This window comes from Miscanthus floridulus, chromosome 1 (genome assembly GCF_019320115.1).
Source record: "Miscanthus floridulus cultivar M001 chromosome 1, ASM1932011v1, whole genome shotgun sequence".
NCBI lineage: Eukaryota > Viridiplantae > Streptophyta > Magnoliopsida > Poales > Poaceae > Miscanthus > Miscanthus floridulus.
Window position 1 is genome coordinate 96,832,079 of NC_089580.1, and position 23,454 is coordinate 96,855,532.

Sequence of the window (23,454 nt, forward strand, 5' to 3'; positions counted from 1 at the left end):
ATCTAGCACTAGGTAGCTCCTAAAAAGCCCTTAGATCAATTGGAGCAAACTTCATTCACATATGATTGCGAGTTGGAAGTGAATGGAGGGTCAAATGCTGATCGGACGCTGGTTCCAGTGTGACCGGACGCTAGCGCAGAGTCCGGTCAGTTCATTTGATCAAGGTGAAGTCATCTGGTGCGACCAGATGCTGAGAGGTGAGTGACCGGATGCTGGGTGCCAGCGTCCGGTCGACTCCAGTAAGGTTCCAGAGAGGGAAAATCATGACCAGACGTTGTCCTGCGTCGGGTCACAACTTAAACACTCGGTGGTAGGGAGAACTGACCGGAGCGTCCGGTCACCCCGCAGAGGCACATAATGGTTTGTTTTGAATGAGGGGTTATAAATACTTCCTCTATTCACTCAAGTGATCACTTTTGCCCATTCCAATAGCTGAGAAAGATCCTTGAGAGTGCCAAGAAGAGCAAGGTCCTATTGAGGTGATTGAGATTTGAGAATCCAAAAGAGAGCCCTCATTAGTGAAAGCAAGAGTAGCAAAGTGTGCATCCATCCTTCTCATTAGGCTTGTCATGGTTAAGTGAGAGTTTGTGCTTGTTACTCTTGGTGACCGCCATCACCTAGACGGCTTGGTGGTGTTTGGGAGCTTGGTGATCATCCGACGGAGCTTGTGGATAACCCAACTCAAGTTGTGAGCGGTTGTGGATGATTCACCATGATGGAGTATCAAAGAATCAACCCATAGAGAGCACTTGATCCTTGCACGGATCAAGGTGGAGCTACACCCTTGCACGGGTGCTCCAACGAGGACTAATGGGGAGTGGCGACTCTCCGATACCTTGGCAAAATATATCCACGTTCATCCTTCTCTCTTTACTTTGAGCATTTACTTTGAGCATTTCAATTCTTGTCTTTACATTTATAGAATTGCCATGCTAGAGTAGGATTAGAACTTAGGTTGCAAGACTTTTTGTGTGGTAGAACATTAGAAACACTTTCTAGGCACAAGGGGTGAAGTGGGCTAACCGTAGGGTTTAATTATTGCAAAGAAATTTAGAATTAGCCCAATTCACCCCCCTCTCTTGGGCATCTTGATCCTTTCACTATTTTTCTTGATTCACTTCTTATGTCTAGCTTTCCTGCCGCATTCGCTTCACTCTCATATTTTACTGCACTTGCAAGAAAGTCTGAATGTGGCACATTTGATCTTGTCGGACAATATACAACAAAGAGCTATGAGTAAAACTATTGCAAACAGAGTGCACTCGGTCACAACATTTGTATCAGTAGTAGTTGTCATGAGTGGCTTTCCCCTTCTGTCAATTGACACTCACCAAAATCATGCTTACATATGGCAACTAGTTACCATACCATGGATGTGTACTCTACAACAAATGATCACCACTTTTCCCCTGACCATGTCCCTCTAGTATATTCAATGAAATGACATTTACCTATTTCTTGTAAACCGTTTACTCGCCTAATAGGCCGAGCAGCATAAATTTGAATGGGCCGGACAAGTAACTAGTTTCAATTTTATTTGTTTCCTTTAGGGATTCAATGAATGTATTTGTATGAAACATGTTTCCCTATATAACGTGAGATGTGTCTAGCCCGGTCAGATTTACGACGCTCGAACAATCTTGTGTGTGCTATAAAATTTGAGTAGCTATGTGGCTCCTCCGTTAGGCATTACATCAATGCGAGACTTGATCGGATAAATTCCATCATACATGTTTACCATACTACAGATTAGAAAGAGTCCTAGAAAGAAACCTATAGGCAAAACCAACCAATAGGGGCTAGAAACTGGCTACCAAATAACCAAAGGATCTGATCTACACCATGCTCAACTGAGTTTAACCCACCTAATACAAAGTTCAACAAAAGTAAACACAATAAGATACATAAGGAAGAATGCAAGGGAAGATCTACCAAACAACCAAATAAGACTTCACAAATCAAAACATGTACTCCCTCAGTACTCCCAACATAAGGAAGATACATCAAATGCAATGTGAGATACATCAAATGCAACTTTATTTACTCCTCTACTCATCGTCGGTATCACTGTCCTCGTCCTTAGACTCATCATTGGTATCAATGTCAACGTTGTCCTCCTCTATAGCCATCAGGCCCTTTTGCTCATCAGCGGTGATGTGGTTGGCCACTTGCTCAACATCAGCACGAACTAGGTTATGCCAGTGCTTCTCGGCATTGTGGGTGGGGCTGGTTCCCTGAGTCACGATGGTAGTGTCAAAGCCATCTATCTAGCTTCGGTAGCAGGCGAGGATGTACTCCACATTGTCTACGCGATTCTTGTTTAGGTAGGCTAGCAATTCTTCTTGGACATCGGTGAGTTGGTGAAAAATGAAGACATAATTGCTCACCTTTTCAACCTAAGGCGGGGTGAGCGTGCCTAGATTGATATTTTCTACCACACTCTTGAACTTCTAGAAAGCCTTACTCATGATGCCAACGGCCCAATTGTCTCTATCTCCAAAGGGATCCATCGGAGCTTCATCTTGATTCACCACGGGCACGGCATCATCCTCCTTCACCACAGGCACGACGTCATCTTCCTTCACTATGAGCACAGCGTCATCCCCCTCCCGTGCGCACTTCATAGAAGGCTTGCCCTTCACCATGGCGATGGCTAAGAGTGAAGTAGGTTTGGATAAGGCAACCGCACATTACTAATGATTTTAGATCTGCAGTGGGAATTGGAGGGCTCGGGGAAGGAAGGAAAACAAGCAGAGTTGTGGAAGAGATCATAGTGGTTAATATATTATATTACTAAAGTTTTCAAAAAATTTCCACAGATGAGGTGATAGAGGAGAGCAAAGATGGTAGTTTTAGTCGACTGAATCAACTTCACCGATTCAAATCAGCTAGCCATCATGGCTGACCGTGCCTAGGCCGCACGCACCGCATGGCGGTAGAACACCGGTGTCAGCTCGGCTGGTCGGGCCAATAGGGGGAGAAAAGGGAGGCGAAGCCACTGTGCTCACTCACTCTCGCTCTCTCACCCTCTCTCTGCCTTTCCTTCACCCACTACAGCAAGCCAAGCACCGCACCATCACCGCTGTACCTTTGCCGAGCTCGCTCGCTGCCACCACCATCCACTACGTCTTGCCCATAGCTCTACCACCACCTCCTCCACCTTGCTGACATGCCATTGCCTTAGCTCGAGACAAGGTAAAGGCCTATGGGTCATTGCCATTGCCGCCATGGCCATGAAGCGCCGCCGAGATCTGAGCTACCATGGCCAGCCCTATCCATTGCTCCTCCAAACTCTCTCCCTCTCTTGATTCATCTTTGTCGTAGGTCCTAGAAACTATAGCCGTAGCTCGTTGGGCCACTACCGTGTCACCGGTGCCGAAACATGAGTCACGCTGCCATGAGCCGAGAGCGCCGCCGCCATGCACGTCATCGTGGCCACACTTGTCCGGTCGCCATTCTCTCTCATAGTTAGGCATTAGGGTTTAGGATTAGGATGGCGAAGCTCATGGGGAAGACAGATGCATGCTTGTGACACCTTTCCCACTGGAACATCACCGTGCCGCCACCGTGCTTGCACCGCCATGCCACCATGCACGTGGCCATGCCTCACCGGTGCCACCCCAGACCCCAATTCAAACCCTTGAACTCCGCTAGGTCACCTTGAATCGTAGTCGTGCTCACCTGAGCTTGTCATGGCCGGAGCACCACCGCGCACCATCATCGAGCCACCATGGCCACCGTCGAGCTAGCTCTGGTGAATCTCTGAGCCATCCTAGGGTACCGGTCGATGCAGATTGAGTGGGGAACACATTGGTGGTAACGCTATTGTCGGTGAGTTTGACACCGGTCAAGCGTCGCCTCTGCCTCGGCCTCACTGACCCATGGGGCCAAGTTGACTGTGGGACCCACGTGTCAGTCGCAGTGGGTGTATAGACCAGGTGTACATAGCATTTAGGGTTTAGTTGGTTTTTGAATTATTTTCACAGAATTGAATACAAACTTCAAAATTCATATATAGATATAGGAGTATCCAAATGGGGTGAACCAAATTTTGTTCGATTTATCTTGAAGTGTAATATTTGATAAAAATATGAAATCTACTATTTATGGTATTTTTATGGGAGAATTAAATTGAGCAAGATAAGTGCTTTTAAATTAGTTTATATCTTGTAAAATGCATATCTTGAGCTAGGATGGTCATAAAATTGTGATTCCAATTTTGCTGGTCTTGCATTGACATGCTCTAGCTAGGAAAAACACTAAACCTATAGTAGGCATACTTGAAATATGGTCTTCATATTTAATCCTAATTAATTGCTAGTTTCTGGTGAAATTAAATGGGGTAAATATACATAACATATGATCATGCAAATTTTTATACAGTATTCTTGTGCTAGGAAGAAAGTAAGAAAAATATTAAATCTATTGCTTGACACTTTCCACTATGCTAAACTATTTTTGCTAAAATAAGCATATGTAACTTATCATTTATGTAGAGGTATTTATACTTATCTAAATGGCATGAAATTTGTATAGTATACTAATAGAGTCATATGTAGGCTACTGTATTTGCCTCAGAATTTATTGAGCACTAGAAGTATTTATCCTTTAAATCACCTTATTATCTAAGGGAATTAATAGATGAATAATAAATAAGTTAGTTAGGCTTAACCATGATGTTTTCTGTGATGTCTGTGATGCATATAATCTTTTAATATTGTTAGTGAAGCTTAGAAGTATTTGTTTATAGGCAACTAGTTAATTATTGCTTTATAATTCAACTAGATAGCTGCATGTATAGTTTCTGTTGTGGTGATAATTTCATGATGATAATGATCTTTTTGGAAAGATGGTTAATAAAAAAGTTGTAGATAACTTACTTATCTACCTTGTGTTAAATTTTCATAGTCATAGGCCCTATGGTCTAGGAATTATGGCTATTAGAAATCTGCTGTCTGAAATGCTTGTTCTCTGGATAGATCTGAAAGATTGAATTGTTTTACCTAGATAACTGCTGAATAACATTAAGATGATTAAAACAAAATTGTAGGAAATTTGATAAGATTTCTATAATGTCCACAACCATATTATTTTGATGTGTATAACTCTAGTTATGGTCAAATCAAGTGGTTGTTGTCTTGTAGTCCAGAAAATGATTTACATAAGTATTTGTTTAAGTTACTAGAGAAGAGATATGCACCTACTCAGTAAAAGAAAATATAACTTGTTATCACCTTAATGCAATGCTGCTGAGAACACTTATGAGGATGCATTCATCACATCATATCATATTATACATGTCATTATATATGCATTCGTGATATCTTATTTCATGCTCATGCATATAGGATCGTCCGAGGGGATAACTCTGTTGGAGTTCGAAGAAGAGCCAAAGGAACAACAAGAGGCACCTTAGGCCATAGCTCTAGATGGAGAGGAGCAAACTCTTGAAGACTTACCCGATTGCCCAGACCATAGGCCAACTTCTTTTATCAAAGGCAAGCCCCATAGCATTTTAAGCCTCCCATGTTTTACAAAATATCACTTGAGTCCTTTATGTTAGATGCATTAGGTTATAAGAGTTGATTGAAAACACTTGATGCATAGAACTACCTTGTCCATATATATATATATATATATATACCTTTAACCCTGTGTTGGTCCAGGATCAAATATATGCTTAGCCATGCCTAGACCGGTAGAAGTCAGGTGATTTCCTATCACCTGCGAGATATACGTGGATACCGAAGCATGGTTGGTTATATTTGCTATCATGGAACAGAACCATGGGGTAATGTAACTAGAGGCCGCGTGGAGTCTATGTGTAGGTTGACTCATGTGATTTTGTCTGTGTCGGTTAAGGACCATACCGTTGTTGGCACTTCTATCGAGATTGAAGGCATGCCTCTCACTTAGCTGGCCGGATAACTCATTTTGACCATGAAGCCGAGTAGCTCAACTCAGGCTAGGCCCTGTTCTATTAGAGTGCATACTCTGGATGGTAGTAAGGATGTGTGGAGAGCTAGACGTGAGCCCAAGGGTAGGCTGGGCCTGAACATCCTAGCAGCTGGTTGTCCCTGATTGTGCGGCACTGGTCCAACCCACAAAATGTGGACCTGAGTTGTACCAAAGGTGACCTAAGATGACTGTTGATCTGGTTTGCCTAGGTTTGTGTTAGGAATAAATTCCTAGCTGGTTGAAATCAATTCGAATCACTGTCTCTCCCGAACAGTGAGAAACTTAGCTACCTCTAACATCATAGTAAGTGTATTATAGAATGATGGTTATGAAGAACATGGAATTACTACACCGTCTATGGTTATTATTGTTATGCTACTGAATGATATACCACATGTTTGGCACAGGTTAGTTGCTAATCTAGAGATGAATAGCTATAATTAACTTGATGACCGAATTATAACTGTATACTTGAATTGGTTAAGCTTTTTATGCAAAATGTTGTCAAGCTAGCTCCACTTATAAAGCCTTGCATGATCCTAGGACTCACTTTATTTTTGGTTTATGATGGGTAAGTCTAGATGAGTACCTTCTTGTACTCAGGGTTTATTTCCCATTGTTGTAGATAATACGATGTATCATGGCTACTATAAGAACTGCTTCTGTCCTACTATGGACGAGGAGTAGGGCCCTGGGCAAGGCATCTCTTGTTAATCCCTCTCTTATGCTTTTATGGGATTGTGATCATGAGCAGGCATAGTATTTGAACAACGATGGAGATTTTGGTTTCAATCTTTATTTGCTTCCGATACTACTTTATTTGAACTTGGTTTGTAATAACTTTTAATCATACTCTGATGTATGGAGCTGTATTTGTTAACTTTATGTAACGTGTGACATGTATGTTGAATCATGTACGATCTTGGTTGTATGTTGGTTGAATCGAGACCCTTCATGGTACTCGATGGACTATCGAGTTTATATGGGCTCAAGTATGGTAGTGCGATCGCTTGCAGGCTGCTATTATACTTGTGCTCTTATAAATTGGATGGTTCTGCTACATATATCACTTCCATAGAGGAGCCATTGGTGATTTGGTGTTTTTTTTTGGAACAAAGAGGAGCCATTGGTGTTGCAATGTTACTGCACACACAAGAAAGTCTGACCTTTGAAGGTTTGAACGTGTCTGACACACTACACAGACCTTAGCTTACATTACAAACAAGTTAAAGTTGTTGCAAAATAATGACAACAGCCATCCAAGAGGACATTAACATGTCCATAGACAATCAAACAACATTGATCCATTTAAACATGTCATGACAGAGAGATACATCAAATGCAGCTTTATTTACTACTTTGCTAATGACTCCAACTCTGAGAACAATGGAACATAGGAAAGATAGTGAGGTCTCTCGATGATTTCTGGCAAGATGTCATGTCTACCATATGGAAAGTAATGTGTAGGGATGACAAGAACTTTTCTGCTATCCATGTTATATGCGATGACGGCTCTTTCCACCCCAACCCCAATGTTGGTATTTATTAACATGTCACTTATTTTAAGTAGTCAGCCTATGTTGTTTACATTCCTTGGCATCTTTTACTAACTTGACATCCCTAGTGTTGGTGCCAGACATGCTTGTTGGTTGTTGGTACTATATAGCATTACTACTAGAATAGTACTAAGCAGTTCTTTATCATTTTATGTGACTAGAAAGAATATATAAATATATGAATGAAAAGGATCCACAAGCGCACAGATAATATACCATTGTAGCACTTCACCCGAGAGTATTCCAGGTATCGTTACTTATATTTTTACCACAGGGAAGGTCTAGCATGGACATGTATTGATAACTTAGACTATTGATAGAGAAGTAAACCATAACTAATATTCTACTCATAACAGAGGTAAGTCATAGGATAAGATATATATATGATAAGTATTGATCAATGATAATGATAAATCACTTAGAGTACACCTTTCTATGGCATTAGCATGGTCATGTAGAATATTAGAGAAATAATTCCTAAGTCATTCTTAATTACAAGTCAAAACATACATTGATTAGTGCCATTATACCTAGTAGTCATTGCTAAGATCATCTTTATATCTACACATAAGGGATATTACTAAGGAAGACTAAGAATAGAGCTTGTCTTCCTTCGTAATGACATCCTACATGCACCTACATTTGGGGAGTGGACTACAAAGGACTCAACGGGAGTGTCACATCCACGATCTACCACATGACTCGGAATATAGGGTGAATCCATAGGTAAATAATGTATAAGCACCACACTTACACAATATTGACCACACACCCATGGATCCTTAGAGTGAGCGCTATACGAACTTATGCATGAACATGATGATAATCCAACTATACTAAGCATATAATCAAAGTAGACGATGAACATTATAATGAAGAACATAAATAAGATGAATATTAATATTGTCATAACAATTGTAGCAAGCATATAAAAGTAATGGAGATACAAAAGAGAGGGGGTTCAAAGATTATACCAAACCACGCACTTGACATGATCAGGAATCCAAGCGAAGCCTGCTTGCCTCCCTCTAGACCAAGCCTAACTAGCTATGCCCTAGAATTGATGGAGCTCATAGGATGATTAGGGTTTCTGTCTAATGACTTATCAATCTGCTGAGGGGGTTGTCCATCGTGAGCCCTTGGATCAAACTGACTTAAAAGACGACGTAGATGCAACCTAGGAGGCGGTGGACAACCGACATAGAAACTAGGGGCTCACAGGTGGGCCCAGGGGCCTGGTGGCCAACAGGTGGGGAATCTTGGTGTGGAGTCCTCTCGAGTCTTCTAGAGGCTTCTGGTGTCCGTTTTGATGCGGATAAACATGATTAATTCTGCCATATAGTTCCACCTTGATGGTTTTCTGGACAAACCCTACAGAAAATACAGATTCACCAAAACTCGTGAAATTTGTTAATTTAAACCCCTAGACCTTCGTTGGTAATTATATTTATACCCTTATGCATGTTTTATTGATGGTTTATAATGGTTGTTAACTACCGTCAACAAACTCCCCCATGCTTAACCTTTGCTAGTCCCTTAGCAAAGCTAAACTCAGTAAATGGATCCGGGGTTTAAGGATTTTTAAGAACATTGATGCAACTCCTTAAAAGTACACATGCATTCAAGCAAGAATTCTCCTCAGGATTAAAGTAAACCGATTTGACTTTCAAACTTACCCATATTACCTTCAACCATGGGGCTTCTTAGCCTTCACTTGGGTATTGAGCAATTGAAAGATAGAACGATCAAGTCAAGCACTATGTCTCAAGTTCTTTGCTCAACCATTATTCTGAAGTTTTTATAGATTTTTAAAATAAAACTCAGAGCTTCCTTTGTAGATACTCTCAAGTCTCTCAATATATGTGGTATTTGTGGATTCTCACCAAGGCAATAATGATGTTATGCCTTTCTTTGTTCATACAACTAAAGCTTATGTGGAGCTCATAGGAGTGGAAAAACATGAAAGAGCATACTTGCAATACATATATTATAAAGTCAAACCTCGGATCCAATGAGAGTTGAGTCATACAATCAAATAAAGATGTGCATGTGTGTGGATGTATGTGGTGGATATATATGGCGGCTAACCTATTTCTACTATGCTCCTTGAAAACATATCTCTCGTTTGAAACTTGGAAACAACTTTGCAAAAAAATATGGGCTATCTTATTCATTTTTTCTCTTTTGTTTTCAAGCGGACATCTGAGTACCCATTGTTTTCATTATCTCGGACACTTGTCCATTTTTTCTCATATCTTTTTTCCTTTTCTCTTTGTTTTTTATGATAACTTTTGCATAGCCCCATGTCTATTTTCTGCAACAAAACTTTTGAGAGATAGCAACAAGAACTTGGAGTATTTATGTGGTGCATATCCTAACAAGAATATTTTTGGTGTTTTCTCCCGGTGTAGGAGTAAAACATTTTTAGATGGATCTAGATGGAATATCATGTTGTTGTGCCTACCCCCAGTGTAGGAGTAGTGCATATGTGGGTGGTGTGTATGTGATCTTGATTTTAAGAGCATGACAAACCTCTCATAAGGGTCAACAAAGCTTGACTAAACTCAATGCAAAACAAGCAGCATATATGTAGAAGTTTTCCTAGTCTAAATATCATATATGGCTTTGGTAGGAATTCAAGCTTTGTTATATAGGAGCTCATCATATAGGATTTTCATATTTTTCAAAAGATAAATCTCTGGAACTTAGTGTCACTTGGAACAAGATAAACAGCAGCTCATGTAACATCTTGGCCCAGGGCTTAACAGGATTAATAGGATACTCATACCAATAAGTTGCAACTTCTTTTCCGGAAGCTCATCTGCAAATAACTCTGAGGTTAAGCGTGCTTGGCCTGGAGCGATGGGTGACCGACTGGGAAGTTCTTCTCAGGTGCACACGAGTGAGGACAAAGTGCACAGAAAAGACCTGTGTTGGTCTGTGAGGACAGTCTATATCCTAGAGAAGCTGTCAGATGTAAGCGGGCCCGGCCTCGGAGAGGCGGGACATTACAGAATGGTATCAGAGCCGACTCTCGCGGTTTCACGGGCGCGTGTGTCGCAGTTGCGTAGGCATGGTGCGCATGGCTGGTGTGGATCCGTCGTGGTCACATAGCATGGCACATGCGCTGGCTCTGGACACACGAACGTGGCCAAGAGAGGACGCTCCTGGCTTGGGATTGATCGACGAGGACGTCGATCTCTTAAGGGGGTGAGGATGTAACATCTTGGCCCAGGGCTTAACAGGATTAATAGGATACTCATACCAATAAGTTGCAACTTCTTTTCCGGAAGCTCATCTGCAAATAACTCTGAGGTTAAGCGTGCTTGGCCTGGAGCGATGGGTGACCGACCGAGAAGTTCTTCCCGGGTGCACACAAGTGAGGACAAAGTGCGCAGAAAAGACCTGTGTTGGTCTGTGAGGGCAGTCTATATCCTAGAGAAGCTGTCAGATGTAAGCGGGCCCGGCCTCAGAGAGGCGGGACGTTACAGCTCAGACCTTCTCATATCATATCCGTTAATTACCTAGACTTAGATCAAGCATATGCTAGCCATGAGTTTCAAGTTCAGAGTAAATTCTTATATCAACACACTCATATCCAAAACTCAGGAGAATTCAAGGCTGAAAACTAGGTACTTGAAAGGAATTACGACAGAGCAACTATTCATCATTTCCATGTTAAGAGATTATCCTTCAGAGTCCTTTTATTTATTCAGCTCTTAAAAATAGAAAACTAGACACATGCTTTTTATTTGGTTTTATTTTCATTTTTAAGATCACACCTTACTATTATATAGCTAATACAAATATAAATTTTTATTTTGCTTTTAGTTTGTTATGTATCTTTTTATGACTTAGAAATAATAAAACAAAAGGGAAAAAATACTTAGCTAGATACATGGGCGATGCCTTTCCCCAAGCTGGATGTTGGCGCGGTGGAATGTTGAAGTTGAGTGATCCTTTTCAGAGCAGATTTACCAGCAGATGTCCCTCTCGTCCCGGGATGGAATGAGATGAAGACAACTGGGTGAATTTGCTCTTGATCTTGGTGCATCATCCTGCAAAATACCAACAAAAATACCAAAACTCATAGAACGGATTAGGATAAAAGGGTTAGCAATCAGCCGTCCAGAGATTAGTTATCTTGAGGTTTAGAAATATTTTTGAATTGACAGAATTTTAACGGGATGTCTTTCTAATATCTTTTTGGATTTTCCATTTTTATATGTATGCAAGAGATATGTATGTATGGTATTTTTATTTTTATGCCACCATGGTGAATATTCCTATGGGCTTTTACACATTGTAAAATTACTCACGTGGGGCTTAAGATTTTATGATGCAATGATGTAATGCAGTCATGAAATTTTTTATCTTTCTTTTCTAAATGTAATGTTAATGCAGAAAAGTAAATATGCTAAAGTGAAAAGTACTTCATGCAATGCTAGGAGGTAAATATGGATAATTACCGATGTTACCTCCCGACGAGGGTTCGGATTTTTAAGTCCTCCGGATAGGACTTTTCTCCTATCTTGTTCATTCCTTGGGTGCATCAGTCGGTCCTAGGGATGGAGACCTTGATGGTTGCACCTCTTGTGATAGTGACTTAGATGTTGACACCTTTTCCTTCCATACCTGCTTGGTCTATGGACTTGACTTTGGCGGAGTAGGTTCATCTTTCACAACTTCTTCAGGTTCTACTTCTTCCTCCCATTCATTCTTTGGGAGTTGATTTTTTGGTGTTGGGATGATCGATGTCTCCTCCTAGAGCGAGACTTCTTCGGCTATTCATAAGTGGTATAACTATTGAAATAACAGTGTACCTTCTCTCTAGGGAATTGGAAGTGGACTTGTCCAGATCCGACATAGATGATCGCATTGGTGGTGTTGAGAAATGGTCTTCCCAATATGATAGGTATATCGTCTTCTTCTTCACCCATGTCTAGAACCATGAAGTCAGCAGGGGCAAACTAATCGTGTATTCTTACCATGACATCTTTTGCTATTCCTTTTGAAATCAGATTGATTGGTCTGCCATCTGCAATTGCATATATGTAGGGAACAAAGGTTCGTCACCAAATAAATATTTATACGTTACCTTGGACATTATATTAACACCCAATCCAATGTCACAGAAGGTCTTGTGGAATATTCTTTGTCAAATGGTACACTCGATCGTGGGTACGCCTAGATCATCCTTCTTAGCAAGGAATGGTGAAGCGAGGAGGTGGTCATACTCTGATCGGAGTGTGTTGATCATGTTGACAGATTCTTCTTGTGGTTGCCTGGCTTTGTTCTTCCTCCTTCTCCTGTTGTTCTTCTTCTTGGTCACTGTTATCTCTTCGGATGGGTATGGCGTCTGTGGATGTCCAAGAGATTGCAGGATATGATTCTTGAAAGAAAACTTCTCCTTTTTATCCTTGAATGTGAAACAGATCTTGGCACTATCCGCGTAGATGATGGCTTTTGCGGTGCTTAGGAAAGGTCGGCCAAAGATAATGGGTGCCCTTACATCTCCACCTATTTCCAAAACCACAAAGTCTACGAGAACATATGATTGTCCCACTCGAACAATGGCATCTTCAAGAACTTCCTTGGGGTAGCAGAGTGACTGATCAGCAAGTTGCAAACGCATATTTGTGTACAACAAAGTATCTCCATTAATTTGATCATAAATTACCTTAGGCATGATGTTGACACTTGCTACGAAGTCACAGACAGCTTCCTAGAAAATGTGCGGTCCAATGGCGATGGGGATGATAGATCTTTCTGAAACACCTTTCTTTTCAGGCAAGGTATATAATCTATCCACCTTCCCATCGATGGTTCCGTGTAGTAGTAAGTTGCATTGTGAATATCGATAAGATTTGTAGTTTCTAGATCTTCTGGTTGCCCTAGAATCTTACCTTTATCGGACGGAGGAACTGTAGCAGCCAGCTAAGCTATTTGCGATTCTACCATTTTATTAAAGCTACCTTTACTTATATTTTTACCACAGGGAAGGTCTAGCATGGACATGTATTGATAACTTATACTATTGATGGAGAAGTAAACCATAAACAATATTCTACTTATAACAGGGGTAAGTCATATGATAAGATATATGATAAGTATTGATCAATGATAATGATAAATCACTCAGAGTACTCCTTTCTATGGCATTAGCATGTTCAGGTAGAATATTAGAGGAATAATTCCTAAGTCATTCTTAATTACAAGCCAAAGCATACATTGATTAGTGCAATTATACGTAGTAGTCATTGCTAAGATCATCTTCATATCTACACATAAGGGATATTACTAAGGAAGATTAAGAACAGAGCTTGTCTTTCTTCGTAACCGCATCCTACGTGCACCTACATTCGGGGAGTGGACTACAAAGGACTCAACGGGAGTGTCACATCCGTGATCTACCACATGACCTGGAATATTTGGTGAATACGCAGGTAAACAACATATAAGCACAACGCTTACACAATATTGACCACCCACCCATGGATCCTTAGAGTGAGCGCTATACGAACTTATGCAAGAACATGATGATAATCCAACTATACTAAGCATATAATCAAAGTAGACGATGAACATTATAATGAAGAACATAAATGAGATGAATATTAATATTGTCATAACAATTGTAGCAAGCATATAAAAGTAATGGAGATACAAAAGAGAGGGGGTACAAAGATTATACCAAACCACAATCTTGGCACGATCGGGAATCCAAGCGAAGCCTGCTTGCCTCCCTCTAGACCTAGCCTAACTAGCTATGCCCTAGAATTGATAGAGCTCTGAGGATGATTATGGTTTCTGTCTTCTTAAATGACTTTTCAATCTACTGAGGGGGGTGGCAGGGGTTGATATATATAGGCCGGAGCGTCCATCGTGAGCCCTTGGATCAAACCAACTTAAAGGACGGCGTAGATGCAACCCAGGAGGTGGTGGAGAACCGACATAGCAACTAGGGGCCGATAGGTGGGCCCACAGGGCAAGGCAGCCTACAGGTGGTAGCTACTCGGGCTCTGCCTCGGTGGGGAGTCCTGTCGATTCTTCTGGTGTCCATTTCGCTACAGATAAACGTGATTAATTCTGACATGTAGGTCCACCTTGATAGTTTTCTGGATAAACCCTACAGAAAATACAGATTCACCAAAACTCATGGAATTTGTTAGTTTAAACCCTGAGACCTTCGTTGGTGATTATATTTATGCCCTTATGCATGTTATATTGATGGTTTATAATGGTTGTTAACTATCATCAACACCCTACAAAGAAAACCAAATTCCATTATGGGTGAACTATAACTGTTGTGTAGCATGACTCAAAATCAAAGTAACCCAATTGTTTCTTAGTCTTTCCAAACAACTTATGCAAGCTGATAGTATGCTTCAATGTCCATTTATTATTAGTACCATAGTCTTCAATGATCTAGATTGAAAGCTTGGACATATTGTGAACACCAATAGTACATTGACACGAGTGACCCTGAGCTTGATGGATGGAGCATGAAAAACCATGCGGCCTATTAGAAATTTTCCTCCATGTCTTTCCCTCCATATCCACAGCAAGTATACGACGGTAACCCTCGTAGAACCCAATATAGTGCAGACAACTGTTAAGAAACACAGTTGCTGATTTTGAAAATGTCAACTCAGCCTCCTTGCCCCATTTAGATTTCTTAAAGATCTATGCTATAGTTTTAGATGAGTAGATGTCCACACCCACACACTGACCATCCTCCTCCATATATTCAAACACATGGAAGTGCGAGGAGGTTGTTGGCTCGCACCCCAATCGAGCCTCACCAATAGAATGGATTTTAGGCTACCTTCAACTTCTGTGTTGCCAGATTGTAGACGACATAGCGGTATCCATCAGCCCCAAGGCACCAGCATGGGATGAGGTCGTTGCAGCAATCTGAGATAGCTACATTGTTCATGGTGAAGGGCAAGAAGGACAAAGAGGGGTAAACACCGGTGATGCTGGTGAAGTTTCGTTGGCCGTAGATTCCATCGTAGAAGAAGCCGGCCACAGTCTAGGGCATCAACTTATGGTTGTCCAAGGTGAGGCATTTCAGGAGTGATAGACACATTTGCAGCAGAACAAGGAGTGAGCGGGGAGGCGATGGAGGATCTCGAGAAAGACATCGTCCATGAGGCTGGCCAGTGCGTTCCTCTTGTTGGGGGCCTCCTCTATTTCGTCAGTGTGCATGTAGTAGGATGAGAGCTTGCTCAGTAATGAGATCATTAAGGAGTAAAATAATTCAACAAAGATCCATCAATGAAGTGCACAACTCATACCAAAGTGCAACTTTAACAACTATTAATAATTTTCATGGTACGACCTCATCTAAATTTAGAGTAGCACCACATAGATATATATAACTCAAACTAGAGTAGCAGTTAATGGAGCTACAATTCCAGCTAAATCAAGTCTAACCATCACACTTCAATCAGTACATGAGCTCAGAGCTTCTTCCATAGGAGACAGACAAAGATTAAGAGGACTACAATTACAACAGTTTTGAAGGAGAAAGAGGGTGGTGCAGCTATTGGGTTTTAAAGATAGAAGTCATCATCATGAGCTAAGGGTGGATTTGAGTTTGTTCTTGACTTGAAGGCAGCAATTCCTTCTTCATAGGAGTTGTACTTCTTATAACAAGCACCACGAACCTATGAACTTGTTCTTGGCAGTTAGGCCAGTTGTAGTAAACTTATAGCTCACGGCCATTGAACACAACATAGCAGGGACAACTCATCTCAAATCTGCACAACCCAAACAGGCTGCCTAAGTTTTCACAAGTAGCATGTAGTAGGATGAGAGCTTGCTCAGTAATGAGATCACTGGGGAGTAAAATAATCCAACAAAGATCCATCAGTGAAGTGCACAACTCATACCAAAGTGCATCTTTAACAACCATTAATAATTTTCATGGTACCACCTCATCTAAATTTAGAGTAGCACCACATAGATATATATAACTCAAACTAGAGTAACAGTTAATGGAGCTACAATTCCAGCTAAATCAAGTCTAACCATCACACTTCAATCAGTACACTTCAATCATACATGGATAACTTGGTTGTCAACAAGGAGAAGACACAGAAAGCAAACATATGAGCTGCATCCTAATACATCCAACAGCAATATAGACATCATTGGCACAAAAATGTGACCTCAGATATGTTACAAGATCAATATCTCATAAGGACTCACTGGTGGCACTAGAGCATACAAAACAAAAATATAGAATCAAGCAAGCACTGGACAGAAAAAATAGTTTAAGGCAGAAGCGAAGGGCATGTATGTTTGCCTAGATAGATAGGTATAATCAAGCAAGCACTTGACAATTAACAGGCCTAGTTGCACACAGACATTTACAGTAAGGACACTGAACATATGCAGAAAACCAAAACACCAGCAGAAAACCAACTAGTGCCACCTCTTAGTTCTTTTCATCAGCATTGGCCTAACCAGATCTTCAACGCTACAACATTTCTTGTATACCCCATGTTCAAGCAAGGACCAAAACAGTGAAGCGAACGGGAAAAGGCGAGAAAGGAGACATGCGGATCAGATCTGTCGCCTCTGCCACAGCACACGACGGAAATGGACGCCAATGCCACCACGCTCCACCGGGAAGACCCGCCGCCTAGCCTCCAAAAGGACACCTGAGCCACCACAGCAGCACACCAGGGATCCTCCGTCGCCGCCACCACCGCCGCAAATCCAACGGGCACAGATTTATTTCCACTTACAGGGGATATATCCAATATATAAGTCAACCTGTCCACATAGACAACATATACTACTATGAGAACTCCAAAGACATGTCAACACAACCAGGCGTCTATCACAATGGTGAAGACGGTCTATTCCTTGCTTTGGGTCCCAGATTTGACTCCCAGGTCTCATGGTTTTTTTTAGTTTGAATTTATTAAACCCCAGCGGTAACAAGTGACACGCAAGCCGTCGGGTCCCATAGATCGGATGGAGATGGAGAAAGGTCCTATAAGTACACGTGACACGTAAGTTGTCGGGTCCCAAAGGTCGGATGGAGAAGGGTCCACACGTGACATGCAAGTCATCGAGTCCCACAAGTCAGATGGAGATGGAGAAAGGTCCCACTGGTACACGTGACACGTAAGCCATCGGGTCCCACAGGGGTCCCACAGGTCGGATGGAGAAGGGTCCCACAGGTACATGTCGGAGGAGAAAGTGCGAGCGGAGACTTTTATGACGAAAAAGGACCGAGCGGAGACTTTTATGACGAATTGCCAACGTCACAGATGAGTAACTGTAGGTCCCACATGTATACGACGGATAGAGAAAGGACCGTGTGGAGATTTATGACGAAGTGTCGTTCTTTACAGATCGAATATTATTCGTCACAGATGTGTAATTAGTTCAATGACGAAGCCCTGGTTGTCACAGTTCACAATAAGATCATCACTGATAAGCAGAAACAGTCGCGCGAGTAATCTGTGATGAAACCATATGCTGTTCTATAACGTTTTTTGTGATGACATCCGATTTCATCATAGATAAGGGGGTTCGAGGATCGTCATCGATGATCTATGACGAAACCGAAATATTCATCATAAAAACGATTTTTTATGGAGATTTCAGATTCGTCATTAAGATTTTCGTCATAGAAGTGGATATTTCTAGTAGTGTTTGGGGTTCGTACGTATCTCTGTTCTTCCTCCTGGTTGCAAAAAAATTATGAACACCTTTGCCCAGCGATCGGTGACGTCGCGAATGTCCCCCATGGAGTTGTTCACGATGTGGCTCCGGATACCAATTGTCAGTCGCTTGATCGCCTCTGCGACCAACAGGAAGGTTATCAGCTAGCTAGGGCTGCCTGGCGGCGGCCTGGCTGGATGAGCAGGGCGGTGGGGCGGTAGGCTGGTAGCGGCAGCAGCCTAGTAGCAGGGGCCAGCGGCCTGGCTGGGAGCGGCAGAGGAGGAGTTGGCGGTGGCAGAGAAGAAGAGGAGAGGCGGTGCGCTGAGAAAAGGAATGGAGAAGGGGGAGGGATAATGAGATTAGCCCTAAACTTGCTTGCCTTCTCATTAAGAGTTTCCCTCATATATATAAGGGGGGTTACAATTGCTAATGGGCTTAGCCCATGGAACTTAATCTATAACAGTTGGCCCTATTACCCCTCACTACTTTAATTAACCAATTGCCTTGTTCCGTTGCTTTCTCCTAGTATATGTCTTGCTGACCATGACAGATTCAAAACAAAGTGGCACACTTTGAGATTTCGACCTTCACATGTATAAATCTGTTTCTTGTCTCAGGCTGCATACATCAGAAATGGACATCTACGCTTTGTTTTCATTGACAAGATCTGTCAACTGCCAATTTAAAGTTGAAAACTAGAAGAATTTGTTCGGTGTTCAGATGAAAGTTTGCAAAACTATCAGAATTCAGGAAGAGGCCAACGAATGGTGCTTGGCGGGTTACAGGCAGCTGCTGTCGTTGCTAGCTTTGCTGTAATGTCGTTTGTTCAACGGTCGTAAATCTACTGCTAGCTGGTTTATGTGAGAGAAAAATACTGTTCGTGAAGAAGTACTGCTGGCTGGTTTGTGTGAGAGAAAAATACTATTTCAGCTAGAAATTTATGATCGTTTACGACAAGCCACAGCCAAACGAACAGGCTGCTAGTTGTCTGTAAATCACAACCCCGTGGTGCCAAATGGCCGAGTAGCTTTAGTAATCCGTTGATTACTGCTGCTACAATTTGTACTTTCGATGTTTTTTCTACTCCTGCTTAATGAATCCGTGCTCATGCACGTTCGAGGAAAAAAAAAGAAAGTTTGCAAAACTTTTAGCCTGTTCGGTTGGCTGGTTCGTATCGTTGCTGGTTCGTGAAGAAGTACTGCTGGCTGGTTTGTGCGAGAGGGAAATACTGTTCCGGCTGGAAATTTACGATCGTTTACAACAAACCACAGCCAAACGAACAGGGTGTTTAACTTTTCAGATGTACACTTCCAAATAATTATAACTACAATTTGTTTCGATGTATATCATGCAAGATAAGGATGACTAGAGATGTTCTACCTGCCTCTCTTAAGTAGTAAAGTATTCATACGCCAAACATGTAAACAATGGCAGAGAGTACAGTTCAAAGTAGTTTCAGAAAGGTCTCCTGGCAGAAAAGAGCAAGGCCACAGAGTTACCAACCTCTGATTATAGTTTTTTTTCTCTCAGATGTCACCTTTTTGTGGTAGGCAGAACACCAGGTTTCTACTGCACCCAAAGTTTTGCCATACTATCGTTCCACAGCATTTGGATTTTGGCAATCCATCATGAACAAGCTACAGCAAGAATTGCTGAACAGGATGAGTGTAAAAAACTCCTCAGCAGATTCCTAAACAAGTTTAGTATCAACGCGTTAATAAAGATTGGACTTCTTGACTACTTTGATCAATCTGGTTCCACTTAGCCAACAAATCGTACAAATCGATGAGATTTTGTAGTTCAGGATGCGTCTTAACATGTTATTTTCTCTTCACTATATTCCTATAATCACCAGTATAGTAGACATCAGAAATAAATCTTGCCCCATTAGCCACTGAACGAAGATCAGCTGCCAGGTGCAGTTTTTTAGCTTCAGAGAGGCCTTCGAAGAACTCATGCAACAAGGCTTTGTCAGGAGCAATGCACCTCCTGAGCATATCCTTCAAAACATCAACTGCGCCTTCAAAATCCTTGTTCTTAGAGAAAGTGGATACGACAATCTTATATGTGTAGTAATTCGGTTGAAATCCAGCTTTCTTCATTGCATTCAACAGATCTAATGCACGCTCTGAGTTCTGCTTCTTGCACTGGCCAATAATCAGAGCCGAGAAAGTTGATGCATTAGGTTCAAGTTTGGCAGCACAAAGCTCCTGAACCAATTTCCCGGTCTTCCTAGTCTTCCCTTCATTACAGAGCCCGAGAATGAGTGCATTGTAGGTTACCATATCAGCACCAACTCTGGCCTTCACCATCTCCTCACGCATCCTCATCGCCCCCTCGTTATCACCAAGAGTCACATAACCATGAATTAGTGTGTTGAAAGTGATAGTGTTTGGCGTCACACCCTTCACCCTCATCTCGTTCACCACCCGGCTCGCCTGCCGCATCCTGCCCTCCTTGCACATCCCATGCACGATCGTGTTGTAGGTCACCTCATTCGGCACAAGACCTTCACGCTCCATCCTCTCCTTCAGCCGCAATGAGGTCTCCATGCCACCACTGTCATGGCAGTAGGCAGCGATGAGCGTGTTAAAGCTGGCTGCAGTCCTGCTAAATCCCCAGCCCGGCATTTCGTTGAGCAACTGCGCCGCGTTCACGACACGCCCCAGGATACAGTTGGCCCGCATCACCATGTTGACGGTGTACACGTTGGGAGAGACCCGGCACCGGCGCATCTCTCGGAAGAAGGATATGGCTATCTCTGGGCGCCGCAGGCGGAGCGCGGCTGAGATGAAGACATTGCATGACTCGACCGTCGGAAGCAAGCCATGCGCGCGCATGGCGCGGTAGGTAAGCGTGGCCCGGGAGAGCTTCTTGTCGCGCGCGCACGCGGAGAAGAGGACGTCTATCGCCGGGACCGCGGCAGCGCACTGCGTCCCAGCAGCGAGGCGAGCGGTGAGGAGCAGGTGGTGGAGGAGGTCCGGGAAGGCTCGTGGCAAGACGGAGGGGAGCACGGAGGTGAGGAGCTCACTGCATCGGCGTGGCGGGAGTGAATGGAGCAGGATGGCGAGCGGGAGCGGTGGAGGTGGTGAGGGGAGGAGCGCGGTGAGGAGGCTGTGCAGAGGACGCGAGACGCGCCCGGCGAGGAGGAGGACGAGGTGGGAGAGGCGGAGCGGGGTGAGGCCGGGGAGGAAGCGGGAGAGGGAGGCGGCGGTAGGGGGAGGCGAAGCGGAGAGGTGGGAGCGGAGTGCAGCCACGAAGAGGTGATCCTGTCCGGCGAGAGGCGGAAGCGTAAAATGCGGGAGCGGTAGTGTGCGCGGCGGCGGCGGCGGCGGCACCTGCATCGGTAGCGGATTGAGTGGGTCAGTCGGACTTGGGGCTTGTCCGTGCCCAACTATCCTACGTCAACGTGGGAGCAGAAAATGGTCGTGGTTGCTTATATGGTCTTGCGTAATTTTATTCGTGTGCATAATACTAGTGAAGATTCGGACTTTGAGCGTTAATTTTATAACGCTCATTAAAATTAATGTTGAGGTATTGCATTTGAGTTATAAAAAAATACAACATTATTTTTTTCGTGGGCAAATCCATCGAATCCTCAATTTCGTGCATCTGGATCTGCTCTGTTAGTCAAACTTTTTGTCTACTCCAGGATGGGAGCACAGATTCACGGTAAAACTGCTCTACACTGAATCTAATGATCTAGATGACTTGGAGGTCTCCCGAATATAGTTGATTTCACAAGCAGATACATGCATATGATAATCTCATATAAAACTGTGCTACGGTTGGGAGTGGAGTTGGAATCATCAAGTCTTTCAAAGAAGGGCGAATAAGAAACAAATCAAACAAGAACAACGATGGCGGGACAAAATCAAATTCGTGAAGGAATATGGCATGCATGTGACTGGAATAGAATGCACGTAGCAGGATAGCTACAGTTGTATATATCGTTGTTTTTGGCCGCTCATGTCGGTGGCGGCGTTCTTGACAGCTTCGAATACGGCTCGCTACGCAACATGCTTCTATGGTTTTTAAGGCGTTAAGGCGAGACATAACAATCCACTCATTCGAGACGACTTGGTGACACCTAAGCGGTCATTAGGCGAGGCAAAGTGATGCCTTACCATTCTAAGAAATAGAAAAATAGTAGCAGGGTATAGGCAAGAAAAAAAACAGAAATACTATACAACACACATGTGTTTTAGCACAAAAAAACACATGGATTTTTTTTTGTATCTCTCTTTCTCACCGGTGACCACCGGCACCGACGACGGCGACCAGTGAGCTTGCCCCGGCGGCGGCGGCGGCGGATCTGTGATTTGTCCTTTCATAGAAAAAAAAATTGTGATCTGTGATTTGTGATCTGTGGAGGCTAGAGGCTGGAGGTAGAAGAAGTGTGAAAGATATTGGATCTTAATCCTATAGTGTAAAAAAATCATGTGTTGAAACTACATAAAACACATGGTTGTGTGGTAGACAGACTCGTGCCCCTCTTGTACTTATCCCTTCTCAGCTCATCTCACGGAGGCACACACACGTCGTCTGGGAGCTCTCTACTTCTCCTTCACGCAGGAGACGTGGCATCTCCCTCCTTCACATAGGTGCGGGGCCGACGCATCTCCTCCCTCATGGCTTACACAGAAGCTGCGCCACCCATCATCCCTCACGCTGCTCTTTGCTACACGTGCCCAGCCTGCCCTCCGCTCCTGCCCTCCGCTCCTTCCCTAGCTCTTTGCTGCTACTCCCTTGAATCCCCATCCCGATCAACTGCCACCTCTGTCGCACATGACCCAGGTGGCACCGGTTTTTTTACGCAAAACCGTGGGGGAGTTCCCCATGGTGTTAAAAGAGCTTTTTCATTAAAGAGAGGGCTAATGGCCCCAGAAAATAGGGATACTTACTGGTATGAACCCACTAGGGTTGAATCCCGAACTTTCGATGAGAGGGCGTGGGATAACTCAATTGGTGGATGGAGACGACGTTCATGGTCCGACTACAACCTTTCAAGTTGCGCCTTAGCAACCGATACACCACCTCCAATGGTTGCCACGATCTTGTGGAGCACATCACCCGGCCACTAGGGCACTCGTCCTGCAAGCAATCGAAGAACTTGCAAGAACAAGTATAACAAGTACTGAATTTACTAGATGAAGATGAAGGTTTCAAACTCAATCTCAAATAAGGTGGGGTTCCGGAGATAAGAAGACGAGTGGCTGATCCAGCACGCGCGCTTACAAGCAAGTAGCGAGAG

At 43.0% G+C, this 23,454-nt stretch overlaps 1 protein-coding gene across 1 annotated transcript; it reads right to left on the reverse strand.

Annotated features, from left to right (window-relative positions):
- Positions 1 to 19,908: 19,908 nt before the first annotated feature.
- Positions 19,909 to 21,588, reverse strand: LOC136490085 (pentatricopeptide repeat-containing protein At4g26680, mitochondrial-like). Its single transcript, XM_066486576.1, has one exon. The coding sequence runs from the start codon at positions 21,542 to 21,544 to the stop codon at positions 20,021 to 20,023; it is 1,524 nt and encodes a 507-aa protein (XP_066342673.1). The 5' UTR covers positions 21,545 to 21,588; the 3' UTR covers positions 19,909 to 20,020.
- Positions 21,589 to 23,454: the final 1,866 nt, after the last annotated feature.